The following is a 16,995-nucleotide window of genomic DNA, read 5'->3' on the forward strand; positions in this document are numbered from 1 at the left end:
TAGGTCTTTTATTGCTTATTTATCTTGTCTTTTATTTACTATGAGGTATTTTACCTACTCTTCCGAACAGCACTTTGGTCCACTGTGGTTATTTTAAAGTGCTTTGTAAATAAAGCTGGATTGAATTGGATGTAACGTACGATTTGATCTGTGATTTTCAAAGTCTGAGACGGTGAGTCTCGTGGAGATTAAGTCATCACATTCACAAGACCAAGGTATGAACAAATGTTGGAAGGAAAGAAAGGCTAGATTCACTTATAGATAACATCTGTGAGTTCTTTAATCACATTAGAAACATTTATTCTATTCACATATATATATATTTATGTATGTATATGATGAGGCTTAACTCACATTTTGAGACTGGAATGGTTGAAATGTTGTCATTTCGTCATGTTCACTTGACTTGTCATCAATCTGATTCCTGTGAGTATCTGGTTGCTGCATGACACACACATGCACTTCTTTAGATATTTGAAAATACTTTTATTGCAGTGAGATCATTTCAACACATTTGTTTATTCTGGAGCTGCAGCTCTGCTTCATCTCTGCTCAGTTTCCAGCTCACTCGTTGAAATCTCTGTCTATGCAAAAACCATTCTCACCTAAAGTAGCACGTTTTTATCACTTTAACATACATTTTTAGGAGCGCATATATTCATATAATCATCCACGAGGTCTATAAGCTCCGTCCTGATCAGATTGTTGATGCCAGGGTCCAGTTGGGACGCTGGCATCAGTCTTCAGACCTTTTTCCAAGTCTTCATCTTTTCTTGTCTCACTCATCCTAAATTGGACGTCTGTAAGAACATGTTCTGGGTGTATTTAGTAATAAAAACGAGGCACTCAAATATGAACTTGCATAATTATTCTGAAGATTTGAATGAAGCAGATCGTTAGCGTTAAGTACGAAAAGCTCCACAAACTCACTCAACAGCAATGCTTGAGTATTCATTCCTTACAGATGAAGAAAACACTCCAAAAATGTGATTTTATTCTGGCAGTTTTGTCAAATGAGGAGCAAAAAAGCCCTTTTTAGATCAGACTGAAATATTTAAGTGGACAGTTTGAAATATATACATCAGTGTCGCTCCATTCAGATCATATTGTTAAAACTCTGAAATCCTTTGCAGGAAATAGCACATTAATATTCAACATTTACGTGCTGTTAACTCTGTTGTTAACTAAGTTTTAATAAGCAGGAGACATTTACTATGACAGCACTGATATTTAAGTGAAAGCTCTGACATTCTTATCAGTTTAGAAATAAAATATTGACTAAACAGCAAGTGAAAGATATGTGAGCCTACACTGAGCCGTCAGGAAACGAGAAATTAAACTTTGGAAACTACCTAAAATGGATGTCGGGTCAAAATGGAGGAGCCCGCGGCCGGTTTGTGATGACACCATTCAGAGTCACTGCGCTGCAATCTGATTTTTATTGTTAAAGAAACCGTTTCAGTCACAAACAAAATCAAACCAAGGAGGACATTTAAGATTTTTTTTTATTCAATAACATTTAGATCAACCACTGAAGTCAGAAAAGCTTACTCTTCTCCTAACAGAAACATAACTTAACAGAACTTTTCATCAGATGACCAGATTCACATCATACATGTTTTTTGGGATCTATCAAACTTTTTGACCTAATGACAGTAATTTTCTGTGGCATTTTAACTAGCTCTTATGTCAACATACACCGTTTCAAGACATTTGGTAAGCAACTGTTTAATTAGTTCAACATTAAAACACAATGAGATAAAACGCAATGTTCCTATTGTTTTGCAAATTTTACCGTGCTTTAGCTGCCTTATGTTTACAAGATTCAAAACCCAACTTAAAAATATCTATTCCTCAGCAGTCTCAAATAAATCAAAAAAACAGATTAGACAAACTAAAAATGCCACGCCTACAAGATATGGACGGTAATCGTTTTAAAATTGATATAAAATGGATATGAATGTGAAAACAAAAGTTTTGTTACATCAAGTGCAAGCTCAAAACAAACCTATAAATGACATTTGTAATATAAAACTTGGTAAAAAATACTTATTTAAAACTGTACAATCACCAAGTACACAGAGTGAGCACATCAACTGTCATTTATTTGGCTTCGGTGGCTTCGGCCTTGGGCTCCTGCAACGTAAAGACAGCACATTTTAATTCAGGAAGAGATGTTTTTCAATCAGGAACCAGAACGTTTAGAATCAGATTCACCGTGTACAAGCGGTAACAAGCGAGGAATTTTTCCAAAACATCCCATATTATGTTCTTATGCCTTTTAATTCATTTTTAACCTCTGCTCTGAAATGAAGAACTTGGAACACTTGGACAGAGCTAGCTAGCACACATTATTTCCAGGTATACAGATAAACTAACTAAATTAAAACAAGCATACCTCAGCCTTGGTGTTGCCATTCTCAGCTGGCTTGGCCTTCTTTGCTTTGGGTGCCTTCTGCCAAAAAAAAAAAGATGATAACAGATCAGAAATAGCAATTTCCATAAAAGGAACTGAGCTGGTTTCACATACAGCTCAGTGAGCTTCATTACAAAAACATTCAATCACAATCAGCTTGTACGATTGGGTTTTCCTCTCTTACCTTCGCGGCGGCAGCTTTTTTCTTGGTCTCCACTGGTGCTGCTTTAGGTTTCTGCAAAACAAGAAGATCGTTGAAAATGTCAGCGACAACAGAACACTAATCGGAAAGATTAAAGCTAGTTACACTTAGCATATTAATCACTAACAATGTTTGTTTTATGCTGCGACCATTAAAGGACTGAGATGAGGTTTTATTACTTCCTCATATTCTTAAATGTATATTTTGATAGTTTCATAAAAACTGAAGTGCAGCTCAAGTACGATGGCTTTATGGATATTTCACACTTAAGTGGTTCTTGGGGGATGCTGTTATCAGTAAACAAACGAATGGCTGAGGAAGAAGGACAATTACTGAGCAGCAGATTGATTAATTGTGCTTATTAGGAGCTTACCAGTGCCAGTCGTGGGGAGGTTCTTCTTTGCTACAGAAAGAGGAGGAAGAGCACTCAAGCATGAATTCAAATTGCCTCATCAACCACTTGAAAATACAAGGTCCTAAGATAGTTTCTGCAATCAAAGTTTTATCAAACGGGGAACTAAAAGCCGACTGATCGAAAAACAAACTAAATTCATACATTTCATACAAAGTTAGTTTGTAACAAACCTCAGGGGGGACAGTTTGCTGTAAGAGAAAAGAACAGAAAACACAGCATTAAAATCCAAACAAAGGCATAACATCTTAAAAACAACAAAAACATTATGTAATACAGACAGGGAAATAAACTAAACCTAAAGGCAAGTAAGAAGCGTGAACGCCGATGACGATTCCGGAGCGCACAAAGAGCTTCCCGCGCATATTTGAATTCAAATTTGAGCTGTCCTGTCACCATGACACCGCTTTGGCGCCCTGACAGCTTCCTTTGTTTTGTATCAGTGCGCGCCGACAGACAGCTGAAGGGAAACTGATAAGATTACTACTTTACTAATCTGTAGCTACACAATAAATGCAGCCGAACGCAGGCCTGCAGAGGTTGCAAGCAAAACCACGATAATATTTAGGTTGAGAATACTTTCTTATGAGATTTCTCATGAGTTAGCATCAAATTCTGACACTTCAATGTGTGGGCTTTTTTTTTTTTTTTTTTTTTTCAAATCCATATGCATGTTTAAAAACCCGCTCTTTATTTTGCCGCGCTGCAATTTGCAAAATTAAATCCAAATAACTCAAGAGGAACAATTACAATTTTGCTTTACATTGTTGCTTTTTTTTTTTTAATGTTCAATGCGTATTGTCTGCTGTGCAGTCACGATTTTTACATTTGAAGACCTGTGTTCAGTAAATCAAGCAGACAGACGAGCTATTAAACCGATTTTGAGTCGCCATGCACGACCAAACCAGATTTCTCTAATTCAAAACAGTGAAAAATTAATCACCGCTGCCTCCCCTCCCCCCACTCCTTCCTCAAACGTGCAGATTGCGCTTAAACCAATTTTCTTTACTTGGTGACCGTTCTCCATTTGGATTGGCTAAACCAAATCCCAGGTTTTGTTTTCGTGCTGTGGTGATAACTAAATAATCGTTTGCAGCGTGTGTGAAAAGTTGGTTGCTGCGTACAACCTGTCAAGGTTTTGCCCAGCCTACTGCTCAAGAGGGAAAAGACAGGCGATGCCACAAATATGACAAAATATCAATAGCTGCTCTATCCAGAGCCTAACTAGACGTAAAAATCGATTATTTGTATGCAATCATTCGTGTCTGATACGTTAGTGCATATTTTAAGCCACTGGCAAGAACATAAGCTTTAATTTTCGACGACCGGGAGGATGCTTTGCACAGGTCTACGCTGTCAGGCCGCCATTGCTCTAACGTTTGTTAGGGATGATGACGTTCATCTGATGCAGAAAAATTAAACGCAGCCTAACGTTAACCACAAGTTACCAACCTGAATCTCACAAAGAGTAAAAAATCAATAAAAAATGCATTAATCTTACCTTTGCTTTTCCCATGTTACTGGATGGAAATACACAGAATGCTCAAAAAATTATAGCCGAAAAACAGGCTTTTTTTTCGGTGAGACAACACACGACGATCGGGCAGTCACTGCGTAAAATGGCGAATGTATAATGCAAACGAATGTTTTTGTAGTTTATACAGTGAAATATAAGAACGAAACCGGTTTGAACCAGTTTTGTATTTCGACGTCTGTCATTGGACGGAAATGTAGCACGTGGTTAAAGGCTCCACCCATTTGTTAAAGAAGCAGGAAGCGAGCCCGTAAAAACTACTGACCTGTGGCGCGCGGGGGTGCTGTATCAACAGTTTCTGGCGTTGCATACATAAAAGTAAACAAGTAATGCACATTACACAACAATATCACTCGTCATCACCAACTTTTGTCATTATTATTGCGGTTTTTATTATCCTCAGTGTTACCATTACTGTCATCATAAGTAGAATAACTCTTTGAATAGATATGGGAACAGTGAAACTGAGTATTTTAAACAACAGAAATGTGCGTGTGCTTATGTTTGTATATGGATATTAATCTGAGTCTGTATTTCTGTATGAATATCATGCTACTCCCAGGCTATATTTATAGTAGATTTACATTGCAATGAAACTAGACATGTCAAATTACTCAGGTTATTATAGCTGACTTCTAATGTCCAATCTTTTGTATATATTACTTTGTAATACTCATTATATTATATGTATTATATATCTTGTTTAATATGTGTATGTTGGGCCGATGCCCAGGAGGAATAGGTGCAGCTTTTTATTGCAGATAATGGGGATTTTAATAAACTAATGAACCGAATCCCTGAAAGCATAACCTTTTCTGTTTGTTTGTTTTCTAACCTAAGGCCGTGTCTATTAATCTGAGGAGATGTCGTGCAATCTGCCTTGGAAATTGAAGATTGTCGATTTTTGCAAGAAACTTGCACCTGTTCCATCTCAGTAATTAAACAGGCTGCAATAGTGATAAACAAATATGGGACTGTTCAACATTCCCTGTCTAATCCTTTCGCTTGCATTAAATATGCACTTTAGATCATTTTCTTCGTTTACTGGGGAACAAGGGTTTCTGTGTCATAAGTTGAACAATTGGTCAATCTTAACCAATCGTGTTCAAATAAACAGTACATTTCCCACTACTGGAGAAGTCCATTACAAAACTAAGAGTTAGATATAGAAATTAAATGTTTGGTTTCTGCGACTATATGTTGCAGAAAGGTGTGAAACTGTAGGCCTCATAAATCTAAAGCAAATAAAGACTCCCTTGTCCCTTAGATGCTTAGCATCAGCAGCCCAGAACATACCCAGAAGACCTAAAAGAGTTAAGAACTTCAGTGAAAAAAAATAAATAAAAAAAAAATAGTGAAGTGCAATTCATTTAAACCAAATCAATATACAGGTCTCAGTTTATTCTGTTTGAAAAGCTGGTCAAAATATAGTTAGGTCTTCAAAATTCACACTTAAACACACACAAAAATATCAAACCACACAGAGTTCTCAGAAACACAGGACGCATGGCTTTCGTTAACAGTTTTCAACCTTTCAATCAGTGGCATGCATTTGAAAGTTTACACAACAACTTAACTGCATCTTGACCAGACATTTCGACACATTAGAGTTTGTAATCTACAATCATAAATATCACGATTATTCTACAGCCCCATAGGGGTAAAATTGCCTTCTCGTCTTATACAAAGCAGCAATAAAATGAAACCACTCTTGGTCACTGTTTGCTCTTCCTTTTTCCAGAGAAAAGCAGGAAGGGAAGAGGACAGGAGAGGTTTCATCAATATTTTGGCAAAAGGTTAGTGCCTCAGAGCTCTCCTAGGTAAAGACAGTTTCACGGCATAAGTCAGTGAAGAAAGAGTTTCTCTTGTGCTTCAGTGTTTGTATGAAATCCTGGACTCGTGCTTCTCGGGAGAAAGTGTAACGTTGCAGTGCCTCTTGTCTTCTCTGGGCATCGACTGGCTTTCCATTCCCCTGATGCTGCAAGAGCTCTGCTACACAGGCACGATCCGCCTCTAACTGCTGTAGGACCTGTTCCTCTTGATAGAGGTCTCTGGCTTTCTGGAAAGCAACACAACACATAAAAAAATAAAAATAATGTAGACAGGGAAATGGCTTTCATTTGTAATAACCCAGATGTGTATTAGGACTCTGAACATCATGTTGTTGGCAGCATTTTACTTTGTCTTTACCAGAAGTGTTGGTGCTAACCTGACTCGTTTAGAGTTTGAACCCAAGAATGCCAGAAAATCTGTGTTTTTCCATTAGCTGCCCAAATCTCGTGCTCTGTTGCTCAATAATTCAGTGTAATATGCGGTGACTGGACAGTCCACTGCAGTTAAAACTAAATGTTCAGTTGGATACTGCAAAAAAATCCAACAGTGTCTTTCAGTTACTGTAGAAACGTACTTTGGAATAATCGTCCCATTAATACATTTGGAATATGTTATCATACATTTAATGTGACACCAGTGTTTTCAAGTAATAATCAACAGGTCACTCAGTCAATACTTACACAGTCAAAGATAGGTAAATAAACAGGTCCAACAAATGCCAATGAGTATTATGGTTCACTTTGCAAAGATTTGGCAGCAAAGACTCATTTTTAAAACTTTATCTGAAGTCTCTCAGAACTTTTAAACATACATATTTAACAAGCAATGAGAAACATGTTAAGTGTCAGCATAAGATGAACGTATTGCAAGTAAATGGCTTTGGCCACAAAGGAGCTTCAGAGCCGTTTTATACCCTGTTGCGGTCATGATCACAGACAATTACAGACCGTGTGAACCCATAATTATTCTTATCTGAAGAGTCTGCCTGAGGATCTGTGTTGTTGCTTAAAGACACCTAAAATGAGGTATTGACAAGTCCGTGCAGTCACAACGAACTGTCAGATATGCAGCCGTCTGACAACATGCGAGGACTTGTGTCCTCACTCACGTGCAAGGTATAACATTGATGGAAGAGACATCATCAGTATATCACTGCACAACGTTTAGTTGCATGCCTTTTTAAAGGCCACAATATATAACAATTTATTTCTTTCTAAGATATTGTTGTTAAGTTGCTAGTCTTTATGGACACCCTCACCACTGCAGATTCCCACGTTGGGGATAAAAACAGACTGGGGATCAAAATGAGCCTTACCTGGATGGATTTGTGACTTAACTGATACTGGATAATGGCGTCGCACAGATTCCAGAAGGAGAACTCTGGCCACAGAACGGACTGAAACACTAGGCAGGAGTGGGACGTCTGTAGAAGAACAACACGTGAAAAATCAATAAAAGTCACTGAGTAGAAGCTGCAAAATGTTTCACTAGATTCTGCTTTCTCATTTGAAATTATTACCCAAAATAATTTACCGGGTTCACGCCTCTAACTTTGACTGAACCCTTAAACTGGAAGTGATGCTTAGTTCTAACAGGCATAAAGCAGTTAAAGAAAGTGTAACAAACAAATTTGCTAACGGGGGAGTTTCTGATTGAATTATTATTGGATAGAAAGTAATAAAAAGCTATTGCCCTTCTAACATAAAGGCAACCAAATCAGTCACAGCTGACATAATTGAAGGTGCCATAGCATGCTTTTTTATGAATATGAAAAAAAAAAATAGAAAAAAGTAGGAGGTAAAAGCATGTTTTAGTCATTTTTTGCAGAAATAACTAATTTTACCCAGTAGCTCAAACTCTGGCTTCTCCATCCTTTTTACTCACACATCACAGTGAGTAAAAGGCAGGATCTATCTTTATTGGTCACATTTTTCAGGCAGTGCATGCCCACGTGAGCTGGAGTGTGCACATTATCCATCACAAGCATTATTATATATGTTTATGGTTGTGAGGGCAAGTTGACCCTTTTCAGCTCCCCCAAAGAGCCAGCAATCCTGGATCAGTAGATGATGCAGTTTGTTTTTCCTGGTCAGCAAGGCTGTCTCGAAAAGGTTTGAATGTGTTCGCTCAACTTAACGGACAACAGTTTTATGAACTAAACAAGAATGAAGCTGGCATTGCAGGGAGACTGAAGCTAAAAGTTGAGGCAGTTCAAACCCTAAAAGAGCACAAGTCTCAATCGCAAACTGTTTAAAATGGCATTAGACGTATGAATGGATTTTAAAACAAACATTACAGTTACACTTGCTGAAAACGCAGCTACTTTGTGTTGGCAAACTCGTACAGAAGACAATGAATGTATCCATTTGTAGCTTCTACAATCGCTCAGAAACAATAACCCGATTCCGACCCAAACACGGATCTCATGTGTTATCATGCTTGGAAACGGTGTTTTTTTCTGATGATATACAGAGTGTGCGCTCAGCTTTGTTCAAAATCAGGTTGTGCAAAAACTTTGCAACATAACCTGAAATACAAGTCTAACTGCTAAGTAATATATATATTACTTTACTAATATATATATATATATATATAAAAAAAATAACTGTCATCTTCAAATGATTTCTGTTGTTAGAGACATTATTTTCATTCCGTACCTGCCAAAGAAGGAAGTCGCTGAGGCGCACCTCTCCTGATGTGCGGATGAGCAAATCGGGATTGGGAGAGTTATTGCTGTACAGGCACTCGCTTAGCAACGCCTCTGAAACATCGCTGAGCATGACAGAAACATGAACAGCTTGTCAATGCACCGGGCCCCCAGATTATCTTTCTAAATGCTATTTAACATGAGGTATTGACAAGATTAGCTCCCAACTGTCTGCTGCATTGCTTACCTTGCTTTGATCAGACCCTGCTCCACTCCCCAAGCCATTTCCCTTACTGCATTGGTGATTTCATATCTTGATGTGTAGGCAAAGCACACATTGAGAAAACATCTAGAAAACAAAAAAGAGAGATGACAAATATCCTTGTGGTAGTTAATGATGAGGATGATAGCAGAAGCATAAATGAATAAGCATACTTATTGTGAGTCCTGGTTGACACCACAGCTTTGGCAATAGCCTGCTGAAGGTCCAGAGGTAGCATATTCAAGTCGCCCAGCACCCGGATACAAACACCATGTTTTTCCAGATTTTCCCTATGAGACATAACAGAAAGTCAAGAACAGAGAGGCACATAAAATGCCTACACATAAAGAACTTCCACAGTAAAGTGAAACAATAGGAGGGGGTCCAGTGTCATGTCTAAATGTAGTTTTTGTCAAAAGTTGGTGCTAACCACATTAGCACAAACTGCCCTGTCCTCTTGGTGGCAGCAGTCTCACAGTCAGCTGTTAGTCAGACATCTTGATCCACATATTGAAAATGTGGAGTGAAATATTGCTGGTGTTCAAGCTTATCTATATTATCCATTACAACACTATTGTAGTGTGAAACATTTTATTACAACATCCATTTTAAGAGAAAGAAACATGTGGAAGATAAATTAAGCCGAAAGTGAAGGGTTGCCACTTCTGCCCTTTAAAGCTGCAGTCTGCAACTCTTTTTCAGGCATAATGCCTGGAACTGTCCGGGGATTCTGAAAGTAGTACATTAAATACCCCAATACAAAAAAAAAATGAGTTCTCTAGGTCCCCTATATGTCCCGCTAGGTCCCTCCAAAGCCAGCAGGTTTGTTTACAAAATTGCAGACCGGACCGGTAAAAGGTAACCAATCAGGTTACGAGCTGGGCTCTGCTGCCTGTCAATCACTGATTGTGCACGCGCGATACAAGGTAGGCTCGTCCCCACGCTTATTTATCTGGACTATTGAACTTCATTACGGGCTAGTCTACTTACTGTGTCTTCCATGATCGCAAATGACAGGTGAGTTGATGAATGAGGAGTCGTGTAGGCGCATCTGGCGTGCACGTCTACGTGCACGAGTTCTCATGTGTTTTGAAGGGGCGGGACAGGAAGTTGAATAACTTTTTATTTTTCGGTTAAAAAATAAGCATTTCTTGCATTTTGCGACTACGGAGGTCACCGTTTTCAACTTCAAGCGTTCTGATAGATCATGTAAACTCTTAAAATGCCAAAAAGTAGGACTTTACGTATGACAACAACAAATCTTGCAGACTGCAGCTTTAAGTATTCCACCATTGATACAATAACAATGGCTTACAATACTTCACAAACACCTCAACTAATACAAAAGTGTCTAGTTGGATGTATTTTCCGCCTGGCTTAGCAAGCAAAAGGCACATTTTTTTTCAAAGGGTAGGAATTAAGTCATCGGTAAAATATTTCTAGATGTTGGGGGGAAAAAAAGAAAATGCTAAAGGCCGTTTGTGAAACTTAACAGCTGGTCTGAATAAGTCATTGTAACAACTGTCAACTAACTACTAGTCTAAAACCAAAGAAGCCTCAAACTGAAGCTTAAGTCTCAGGTTATGTGAGAAATCTCTAACTAAATCACTACAGACTTTACTACTTGAGGTCACCATTTTGTAGTGCCATTAGATTTTATGGTTTACTCAAAGTATCCTACAATACGCCGTGAAAAGTAGAGCATCATCAGTGGTCACTAACCCAGTAAATATATTCCATTATGCATTCCACCAAGAGTGTAAAGAACATATCAAGCAGAGCTTCAGCAGCTCCAAAAAATTTCCATAAAATATAATTTTTTAATATATCTCAAGTGTCTTTCCTTTAATCCCTTGCTTTGCCATGTAAATTCTAAATCAATAATTCCACTATATATTTTAAATGTGTGAAGTATCTTGTCTAAATGGCAGATTTGTCATTTTATTTTTATTTTTAACTCCATGAGACAAACACGTAAGATGTGGCATGATTGTAAGACGTTAAATTCAGTAGAATGAATATGAATAGAGCAGAAAACCACAACAAAAACAGCTCAGTGCTTTTTCTATTTGTTCATATGGGGGGAAAATGTTGAGAAATCAATCACGCCACTGAAAAAAAGTTGTCTGAAAGTGCTCTTTCATCATAAAGACTACTCCATTTTATAGTCCTCTACGAACAACTCTGTCGTCAGTGGGAATTAGTGAGCATGTGATTTTGGACAAAGCCTCAGACTTGTTTTTACTTTAACTACACAGCTGTTCTGGAGCATTTTGTTTAGTTCCTTTTAATTGTCCTTTAAGGAAGTTGTGAATCATATCATGGACAGTATAAAAAGTCACTTGTCCCACAAACAGCAAAGTGGAAATTCCAACTTAAAACTCACCGCTCTTCCAACAGCCTCTCAAACTTCTGCTTGGCCAGCTCCATCAGCCCATCCACCTCATCTTGAGTGCGCTTAAAGTTCTCAATGCTGAAGGCGTACACCGTCACCTCTGGGATGTTGAGATACTTGCACCAACGTAGTGTCTGGTGTGGAAGAGAAAAGGGGTTAGACCTATATGAGCAACCTATTCATGTCCTGATGACGTGCTTTGCCCAGGCCAGATGAAAACTTACCTCTGCCAGCTTGTTGAAGCCCTGCATATGCCCCTCCTGGCGTTCCATGTTTTTCTTACGTGCGTAGCGCCGATTACCATCCATGATGAAGGCCACATGTTTGGGTATGGGTCCAGCCTGGGAGAAATAGTGTAGACAACAGGAATCATTAAGTTCTGGTAGAGATGAGTCACAGAACAATTAATCAGCATGAAAAGGCTATAAATAATTGTCTAAGGACAACGGCATGCTCCGATTCTAAAGTGAGAATTTTCATATACATCGAACAAAAAACTAACCATATTCATCTTTTATCTTAACTATAAACAAATACTAGTTTTTCCTGATGGCTAAACTTTATTTCACAGTGTCCATCAATGGACGTATGAATTATGAACAACAGGCCACCTGCACCTATTTATAATGAATGAGATGCAGTTTGAAAAATCATCTTTGTGTTTTAAACCAAATTCCACAAAAAAAAAGGCACTGTAAAGATACCAACTTCAATTTCAAACCGTTGATATCTATCCAGCATAATTTACCGGCATTTCGTACCAACTAATAAAGTATATGTTGAAATGAAATTCAGTGGTATTGTCACTTGTTGTTCGACATCTTCGAAGCTACACTTGACAACTCTTCCAGAAATATTTTCAGACTTGAGTAATCATGGGAAATAAGTTTCAACAACAGTACCCACATTTCATATCTGTGCTTGTTTGTAAGGAACAAGAAAACTATAATTGTATTATTTTGTATAAATATATAAGATAACTTACTGATACAGAAATATTCACTGTTCTTTGTTCCTCACCGTATCAAACAGAGTGAAAAAAAAAGGGGATTTCATATCCAGCTACTGACTGGGAACAACCTTAAAAACTAGTGGGCTCATACAGATGGCTTGATGGGTCTTTGGGGATAGGGCTGGCAGCAGATTTTGCAGCATTGATGGTGTGATGTGCACATGCACAGTTGTCACACCACAGTAAGTGCAGGAGCCAGTGAGGCAAAATAATTTGCTGTTTAACCCCTAAAGGAAAGCTTGAACAGTCCTACTTTTTTGGATGAGTAGTCAAGCAGAGAAGTACATCTAATATGATACAATTCACGCTAGTTGTGTTCTCAGATAACCAGATATTTTAAAAATTGCAGTTGTATGAATACAGTTTGTTTATAGTGTGCACAGCAAAAACAGTGAATTAGTGGGGAATAAGTCAAAAGGGGAATACGATATGTGTTGTGTGGAAATATTTCAGCCACAGAGGGGATGATGTTGAACAGAAACAGATGCGTTGTCGGCAATGCCATCATTGCCTCTGCGCGAGGCAACACAGCAAATTTATTCAACCAGGAAAGTCAGCACGCAAAGCTATGTGTGGTTCACGCCATCCAAAGGAAGACACTATCCTGACATAGGAGACCATCAACTTCAGTCTGGATTGACAGACGAGTATTATGCAAACACAACAGTGTCATTGTGACTCAGAAAGCGACTATTAGACAACTTTATGCTTTATGTTTTAAATGACCCTCTGTTCCATTTAAAGTTCAGGTTTCTTTAAAATCAACTTCATCGCCTATGCAGTTACACTGCCCAACAAAAAACAGCCACAACTTTTCCTCCCAAATAACATATGTAGAGGGAAAAAAAAATATTCTCTCAAGGGAAGATTACAGAAGAAAAACAATAAGACTGGAAATCTAAAACTTAATAAATATCTTTTTCTGATATAACCAAAGCCTGACAGAGTATTGCTTCCGAAATTATAAACATGGAATTATTTAAACAGATTATAACACAATCCCAGGATTACTGAGGTTTCAGGTAGAAAGGCCATTAAGGCAACTGATCAGGTAAACACATCTGGAGGGGAACAAGTCGCCCTGACCCTTCCTACTCAACAGAAAATGACATACATGTGAAAAATGTCACTGAAACCTGAAGCTACATAATGACTACAACCTAAAACAATAACTATGAGGCAGAGTTAGCAAAGAACAAACATACACAGACTTACCTTCAGGACGTTGGCAAAAATCTTTTCAAACAGATTTAGTTCTCCTTCTTGTATCCACGACATTTTCAGGCTCCAACCGATCTGAAATCATGTGATTTAAAACGTTTTGAAAGTGTTTATGACTGAACAATTTACGTTCCGCCCTACACGTTAAAATCAGTTACTGTCACTACGATAGAGACGTTATTTAAAGGTCGAATTTACGTGCAATATTACATTTCATATGCAGCCTCTGATTGATTTCACCGTCAACTGCCAACCGGGCTCACGAGATATGCAATAAACTAAACTGCGAGGAGGCTAGAAAAGCACAAACCGAGTAACCAACCGTCCAGAATATCCTCACCCTCAGAGGAAACGGCTTCTTTCATTCAAACTACGGAATTACAAGTTGCTCTTTACTCAAAAGCTATGGCCGTTTCTCACATTTCACAGAGCCTCCAAGTCACAGGTTTTTACGATGACGACCACTTCCGCATCGGAGCCAGGTGACGTATACGCAAGATGACGACTTCCTGTCAGACGTTGGTGGATTTTTAAACCACGCAAACGGTTGTACCGTTGGTACGTTTCAGTTAGATTTGATTGACAAACCGATGAATGTACAAATAGATTTAAAAATATCCTAAATAAAGGAAGTTTTAGTAAAAATATTATTTTCTCAACATATACTGATGTAAATGTTGCATATAGCCTTAAAAACGATTCAATAATTTACTGATGTAAAAGTGCAGCAGTACTACCAGCAAAATATATCTTAAGTTGTAATAGTACTCAATATTTTCGATATTCTTCTATTTCTATTTAAAATTAGCATTTTACTGATGGTTAATAATAACAAATGTGACGAGATTCAAACCAATTAAATGTAGGAAAAAAATAAGTTTTGAGTGGGAATGACAGGGCTGCCAACTTTTTGAGATTTGGTGGAGCCAACCAAAATTATTCCGCATACACAGCAGGAAGACATAAGACACAACATGTCTCATTTTGTGCAGGTTTAATCATACATATATACATCATATGTATATAGTTTATACACTCAAAAGTAACAAAAAGGGTCAATAAATAAGGTCTTCAAAGTGAAACCGAAACAAAGTACCAACAAAAAGGGTCAACGAGCCTAAGTCTTGGACGAGTAAAAAGCCAAACAGAAAATAAGAAAGTTCAACATAAACTACTAAAAAAAACATAGGAACAGTATATGAATACATATGTATAATGCTAATGTTTTTGTCATATTTGTTAAAACAGTCCCCATGCACAGTCACCAATACATGAGACATGTAATTTGTGAAAAAAAACAAAAAACAGATCCATTGATCCCACCTACTGCTCCTACTGCGATTTGCAAAAATCCAATCAGAGCCAGAGGAGTGTCTGACAGAGGCTGAGATCTAACCCTAACCCATCTAATCTGTAAATCACTACACGCTGCAAACTGCCCCCTCCCTCAGTTCATGCTGCTGGCTGCTGCTCAGTCAAACAGCTCTGTGAGCAGCCGCGGGGCTTGAAGGTTCAAATTTTCAAGCAAAGGCTGCTCTCTTCTCAATCTTACCAACTGCAGCATTAAGAGATAAGTATAGGTTGATGGATGGTTATTTTTTTTTTATTAAGACATAATCATGCATCTATATGCTACTTTAAAAATATATGTACAAATTTAAAGCAGCATATAAATGCACGATTGTTTCTTAATAGAAAAAAATGAACCACTCATCATCTGTTAAAAGGAAAAAAGAAGGAAAAACAGAACAAAACAATAATGCTTGAAAGTTTTTTTCTATTGAGATCTTGGTGTGGAGGAATAATGTGCAGGAATAATTCCGACCTTGTGTTTTCACGTTGCCATTTCAGCCCAGAAGCTCTTCATCTCAAAATCCTCTGTGTCCTGCAAGGGTGGCATTTGCAGTGTTTGGTATTGAGGAACTCCTCGCTCAGAAGGTCATGCTCCTGTGGCCCACGGAAGGGGAGTAGGTGGGAAAACCTCATTTAAGAGAGCATAGTTACAAGTTATTTGTTTTTGATACATGGTCATCAACCCAAAGGAGTAAGCATTTTAAAAAAGAAGCCATTAAGGGATGGCTCATGTGCTTGGAGACAAAACTAAGGCAATGTGTCAAACACATTAAGGCAATAACAAAGTCAGCCTACAATCACCTTAAGAATATATCAAGGTTAAAATATACTAGTCCATGCATTCATCTTTGGTAGGCTTGACTACTGTAACAGCATCTTTACAGCTCTACCTAAAAAGTCAGTTAGACAACTACAGCTTATTCAGAATTTTCCTGCTCGAGTCCTCACTAAGACCAAAAAAGTGGAGCACATCAGTCCAGCTCTGAGGTCTTTACACTGGCTGCCTGTCCATCAGAGGATAGACTTTAAAGTCCTGATGCTGGTCCATAAAGCTCTGAATGGTCTAGGACCAAAACACATCAGTGACCTCCTGACCCAGTATGAACCTTCCAGAGCCCTCAGGTCATCTGGATCCGGTCTTCTATAAGTTCCCAGAGTCAGAACCAGACATGGAGAAGCTGCGTTCAGCTTCTATGCTCCACATGTCTGGAACAAACTCCCAGAAAGCCTCAGATCAGCTGAAACACTCAGTGTGTTTAAGTCCAGGTTGAAGACACACCTATTTTCAGCTGCGTTTGAATAAAGCTCCAAATCTGAAGCTAGAGTTTCAAAACTTAATCACATTTTAACTACTGATTTTATCTGATTTTATCTAATTCTATCTGTTGTTTTTATTTATTTCTTTTTTGTTTAAAATTTAAATCATGCTTTTTATTTCTACTGTTTTAATGTATCTGTAAAGCACTTTGAATCGCCCTGTAGTTGAATTGTGCTAAAAATCCTAACTTTTCAACAAAGTAAAGAGCATCTTCCACAATACATTCCAACCTCTGCCGAACATCTACAAATTTAGCGTATTAATTCATTCTTAGACCAGAAATATACTTGTTTTTGATTATGGATACACGTGTTTATCCCGGCTGCCTCTTTGTTTGGAGCATCCCTTGTTCACATCCTCAACGATTAGCGCTACGAGCTTGCAATGTTC

At 38.0% G+C, this 16,995-nt stretch overlaps 1 protein-coding gene and 1 long non-coding RNA gene across 6 annotated transcripts; both read right to left on the minus strand.

The window, feature by feature from the left end:
• Positions 1 to 1,487: 1,487 nt before the first annotated feature.
• LOC142380300 (uncharacterized) lies at positions 1,488 to 4,746 on the minus strand. The gene is made up of 6 exons (XR_012769824.1): positions 4,532 to 4,746; positions 3,204 to 3,221; positions 2,992 to 3,021; positions 2,601 to 2,651; positions 2,399 to 2,455; positions 1,488 to 2,136 (listed from the first exon to the last, which is right to left on the minus strand). It is a non-coding gene; the product is annotated as an uncharacterized LOC142380300 (long non-coding RNA).
• Positions 4,747 to 5,944: 1,198 nt separating this feature from the next.
• dhdds (dehydrodolichyl diphosphate synthase) lies at positions 5,945 to 14,423 on the minus strand. 5 transcript variants are annotated; one of them, XM_075466049.1, is made up of 9 exons: positions 14,355 to 14,423; positions 13,929 to 14,009; positions 11,926 to 12,042; positions 11,693 to 11,835; positions 9,480 to 9,596; positions 9,292 to 9,393; positions 9,055 to 9,169; positions 7,713 to 7,820; positions 5,945 to 6,623 (listed from the first exon to the last, which is right to left on the minus strand). In XM_075466049.1, exons 2-9 carry the CDS (start codon positions 13,989 to 13,991, stop codon positions 6,381 to 6,383), a joined length of 1,008 nt encoding a protein of 335 aa, XP_075322164.1. In that variant the 5' UTR covers positions 13,992 to 14,009; positions 14,355 to 14,423; the 3' UTR covers positions 5,945 to 6,380. The 5 variants fall into 5 exon arrangements, with proteins under 5 accessions (XP_075322164.1, XP_075322162.1, XP_075322163.1 ...); XM_075466047.1 differs by having other exon boundaries at positions 14,275 to 14,409; XM_075466048.1 differs by having other exon boundaries at positions 14,257 to 14,409.
• Positions 14,424 to 16,995: the final 2,572 nt, after the last annotated feature.

Source organism: Odontesthes bonariensis, chromosome 5 (assembly GCF_027942865.1).
Source record: "Odontesthes bonariensis isolate fOdoBon6 chromosome 5, fOdoBon6.hap1, whole genome shotgun sequence".
NCBI lineage: Eukaryota > Metazoa > Chordata > Actinopteri > Atheriniformes > Atherinopsidae > Odontesthes > Odontesthes bonariensis.

Bases quoted from the DNA above. Each gene is read 5' to 3' on its own strand.
- dhdds (XM_075466049.1), bottom strand. From the start codon at position 13,991: ATGTCGTGGATACAAGAAGGAGAACTAAATCTGTTTGAAAAGATTTTT. The intron at 12,043-13,928 runs GTAAGTCTGTGT...TATTTCTCCCAG, and splicing joins TTTTTGCCAACGTCCTGAAG to GCTGGACCCATACCCAAACA. The intron at 9,394-9,479 runs GTATGCTTATTC...TTTGTTTTCTAG, and splicing joins TCAACCAGGACTCACAATAA to ATGTTTTCTCAATGTGTGCT.